Source organism: Acanthisitta chloris, unplaced genomic scaffold (genome assembly GCF_000695815.1).
Source record: "Acanthisitta chloris isolate BGI_N310 unplaced genomic scaffold, ASM69581v1 scaffold33078, whole genome shotgun sequence".
Classification (NCBI taxonomy): domain Eukaryota; kingdom Metazoa; phylum Chordata; class Aves; order Passeriformes; family Acanthisittidae; genus Acanthisitta; species Acanthisitta chloris.
In genome coordinates, this window is record NW_008687036.1 from 1 (window position 1) to 4,402 (window position 4,402).

General features: G+C 51.1%; 1 protein-coding gene across 1 annotated transcript in view; it reads left to right on the forward strand.

Moving 5' to 3' along the window:
* Window positions 1–1,465: 1,465 nt before the first annotated feature.
* The window catches only part of CPSF3L (cleavage and polyadenylation specific factor 3-like), a 9,732-nt gene continuing 6,795 nt past the window's right edge, over window positions 1,466–4,402 (forward strand). Inside the window, 6 exon segments of the mRNA XM_009080439.1 lie at window positions 1,466–1,493; window positions 2,140–2,237; window positions 3,043–3,116; window positions 3,312–3,540; window positions 3,846–3,944; window positions 4,044–4,078. Coding sequence (XP_009078687.1) covers window positions 1,466–1,493; window positions 2,140–2,237; window positions 3,043–3,116; window positions 3,312–3,540; window positions 3,846–3,944; window positions 4,044–4,078 — 563 coding nt within the window.

A 4,402-nucleotide genomic window follows, 5' to 3' on the forward strand; every position in this document is an offset into this window, starting at 1 on the left:
GTGTGTCTGTCCCTGTGTGTGTGTCCCGGTGTGTGTGTCCCGGTGTGTCTGTCCCGGTGTGTGTGTCTGTGAGTGATCCCGGGCATCGAGCGAACCCGCGGGCCGTGCACAGCGCCCTGGGGTGGAGCAGGGCCGGGAGCACCTTCCCCGCCCTGCCCTGTGTTCCTGTGCGCACTCTGGTGTTCTCTCGGCATAGGAAGCCCTTTCCGTTCCCTTTTCCCTCCTGTCCCCGTGTCCTGGCTCACCCTCTGCGGTTCCTCGGGATGGAGCAGGGCCAGGAGCAGCTTGCCTTCCCTGCCTTCCTGTCCCTGCGTCCCGGTGCACACTCTGGTGTGCCCTAGGGGTGGAGCAGGATAGGAACCCCTTTCCATTCCCTTTTCCTGTCATCCCTGTGTCCTGGCTCACCCTCTGCTGTTCCCTGGGGATGGAGCAGGGCTGGGAGCCCTCTCCATTCCCTTAACTTCCTGTTTCCAGGTTCACACTCCAGTGTTCCTTAGGGATGGAGCAGGGCAGGGAGTCCTTTCCATTCCCTTTCCCTTCCCTCCCTGTGCCCTTGTTCATGTGATGTGTTCCCTGGGGATGGAGCAGGGCAGGGAGTCCTTTCCATTCCCATTCCCTTACCGTCTTGTTTCCAGGTTGACACTCTAGTGTTCCTTAGGGATGGAGCAGGGCAGGGAATTCTTTCCATTCCCTTTCCCTCCTGTCCTCGTGTCCTGGTTCACCCTCTGGTGTCCCCTGGGGATGGAGCAGGGCCAGAAGCACCTTCCCCTCCATGCCCTCCTGTCCCTGTGTCCCGGTGCACACTCTGTTCCCTGGGGATGGATCAGAGCTGGGATACAGGGATGGGAGGGAAAGGGGTTCCTGACCCTGCTCCATCCCTAGGAAATACTGGAGTGTGAAGCTGGAAACAGGAAGGTAAGGGAATGGGAATGGAGAGGGCTTCCTGTGTGCTGCTCCATCCCGTGGGAACACTAGAGGGTGAGCCAGGACATCTGCTCTATCCCAAGGGAACACTAGAGGGTGAGCCAGGACATAAGGACAGGAGGGAATAGGAATGGAAAGGGCTCCCATGCTGTGTTCCCTGGGGATGGAGCAGGGCAGGGAGTCCTTTCCATTCCCATTCCTTTCCCTCCCTGTGTCCTGGTTCACCTGCTGTGTTCCCTAGGGATGGTGCAGGGCAGGGAACCCTTTTCCACCTGTCCCTGTGTCCCTGCTCATGGCAGTGTTGGTGGATATCATGGGAAATCAGCTCTGCTTGGCGTTAAGTTGTTCATCACCTGACTCATGTTTTGTTTTCTGACTCTTTTTCTCCTTCTCCAGGAGGAAGTTTGGCCTCTGCTTGAGGATTCTGACAAGGGGTTGGAATGGCCCCTGGAAAACTAGCCCAATCTGCTCTGTCCGTGGCCGTCACTAAGCTGCTGCTGGAGTGATTTGCTGGACAGTGTGGGAGCTAAAGTGTGTTAAAATGCCTGAAATCAAAGTCACTCCCTTGGGTAAGCTGAGTTTAAAAAGATCCTGGAATTCCAGTACTGACAACCTGTGGAATTTAGAATTCAGAGTGACATGTATCAGATTACAGGAGCCACTGGGGCCTTTCTGTGCCCTAGAAACTGCCATGGTGGTACCATGAGGTGCCCTGATCTGATTCTTGTCAGCATCTCACTGTCCTTTATTTTTCAGTCATAAGTCTTGATTATAGGATTAATCCATCAGGATTAATTAACACATTCTGGCAGACACTCTGTGCTGCTCTGCAGTATAGGTTGAGCATTATTACAGTGATAAAGAGACACAGGAATAAATCTCTTTTTTCTTGTTTGATCTTTTTTTATGGTTGCACAGAACCATTCTCTGCCCTGAGAAGGCAGAGGATGCTTTATCCCTATGGATAGTTCTGGGGCTTGGGATGGATTTAACTGGAGCCTGATGAAGCTTCCACTGAGGGCAGAGGAAATTGGGATCATTTGGGTTTTACTTGGAACTGTGGCTGTGATTGCACAGCTCCTTAACTCGGATGGATCTGTTCACTTGGAAGGCAGGATGGAGCTTTTCCCTGCCCAGAAAAGGACCAGGGAGTTCATATGGACCTTTAAATATTCCCAGTGGTGTCTTACTTGGCTGTGCTTTGCTTGTGTGCAGGAGCTGGGCAGGATGTGGGACGCAGCTGTATCCTGGTTTCCATCGCTGGGAAGAATGTGATGTTGGACTGTGGGATGCACATGGGCTACAATGATGATGTGAGTGTGCTGGGGGAAGGAATGGGGGGATGGGTTAGGAATGGTGTATGGGGGTGAATTGGGAATGGTGTGTGGGGATGGGATGGGAATGGTGTGTGGGGATGAGTCCAAGGTGCCTCAGCTTGGCCCTTCCCAGCAGGACTCATTGTTCCACTCTGTTCCCTTTTTTTGATGCCTGGCTCACTTTACATAGCACAGGGATAGGGATAGGGGTGTGTGTGTGGAATCATGGAATATCCCCAGCTGTATGGGGGTGAATTGGGAATGGTGTGTGGGGATGGGATGGGAATGGTGTGTGGGGATGAGTCCAAGGTGCCTCAGCTTGGCCCTTCCCAGCAGGACTCATTGTTCCACTCTGTTCCCTTTTTTTGATGCCTGGCTCACTTTACATAGCACAGGGATAGGGATAGGGGTGTGTGTGTGGAATCATGGAATATCCCCAGCTGGAAGGGAAAGGTTCCTTCCCAGGTTGGAAGGAAAGGCTTCCTGCCTCAGTGGGTGAGACTGAATGTGTTGGGCAGCTGTTCTGCTTGGAAGAGAAATTTGGCTGTAATTTATCTATTCTGGGGCCATTTCCCTGTCTGTCCCCTGACAGCTCTTCCCTCCTTTCTCTTTCCTCCTGCACACGAATGCTGGGGGTGTTGCCTGCAGCTCTTACCTGCTGTTTTGTCTTGAGATGATGGATCAGTGTTTCAGTCACAATTCCCAGTGTTTCAGGCCCTTCCCACTGCTATTTTGTGGCCTCAGTGCTGCAATATCCCTTGGCTTTGTTTCCTAATGTTTTGCTGTTTTATCACCCGTGCAGAGACGTTTCCCTGACTTCTCCTACATCACCCAGAATGGGAGGCTGACTGATTTCCTGGACTGTGTCATCATCAGGTGAGGAACTTCCTTCCCTGGCACAGCTCAGTGGGAGATGGGAAAGCTTTGTGTGCTGTGTGACAACCCAAGCGCTCATATTTTCACTAGTTCCTCTGTGCCATGCAGAGCTTTAGAAGTCTGAAGCAAGATGTGAGATCCAACCAAGCTAAATTCCATGCAGCATCTCCTCTCTCCCTTGTTTTCTTCCTGCAGCCACTTCCACCTGGACCACTGTGGAGCACTGCCCTACTTCAGTGAGATGGTGGGTTATGATGGGCCCATCTACATGACACACCCCACCAAGGCCATCTGCCCCATCCTGCTGGAGGACTACAGGAAAATCACTGTGGATAAGAAAGGAGAAACCAACTTCTTCACTTCCCAAATGATTAAGGACTGCATGAAGAAGGTGGTGGCTGTGCATCTGCACCAGACAGTGCAGGTAAAGGGGCAGAACCACAGATGGTTTGGGTTGGAAAGGATTTTAGCTCACCTCATTCCAGCCTTTTTCCATTTTACTTTTTCCTTTCTGTTTATTTTTATTCTTTTCCTATTTTTTCCTTCTTTTTCCTTTAACTTCCATTTCTGTTCCCACTCCCCAGTGCACACCACCTACCCCAACCCTCCTCCTTTAACCCAACCCTCTCCCTCCTGCCCACTCCTGGCTCTCCACTGAGGTGCTGCAGGAGGCACCAAAGATTCCAGTGAAGTTGTTGGCACTGATGGAATGTTTTCCCTGTGGCACAGGTGGATGAGGAGCTGGAGATCAAGGCTTACTATGCAGGTCATGTGCTTGGTGCTGCCATGTTCCAGATCAAGGTTGGCTGTGAGTCAGTTGTGTACACTGTGAGTATGCTCAGGGTTCTGGAGACAGAGCTCATCACCTCTTTGTGGCCTGTCCTCCTGTGCCTCGAGAGGATTCACAGCTCTCTCTTCTCCCACCAGGGTGATTATAACATGACACCAGACAGACACTTGGGGTAAGTAGGAGACTCAGTTTCTGTGGCTTGGGAATAGCTCTGACAGATTTTAGCCCAGTTGTGCTCACAGTAAAGGCTGAGCTGCTTTGCTCCTTCCTTAGGGAATGGGAATGTTTGGTCATGACTTTGCTGGAAAGAGAAATGCAAACCTGGATATTGATCTCATATTAATCTTCTCACTCTCTTTCCTTCCTGACAGAGCACCAATCACACACTTTAATGCTCATTTTGTTCTTACTGGCATAAGGGAGAGAGTTATTATATTTAGTCTATTTAGAGCACTATTTTAATGCATTAAACCAGGTAATAGACTGGAGTTCTTTT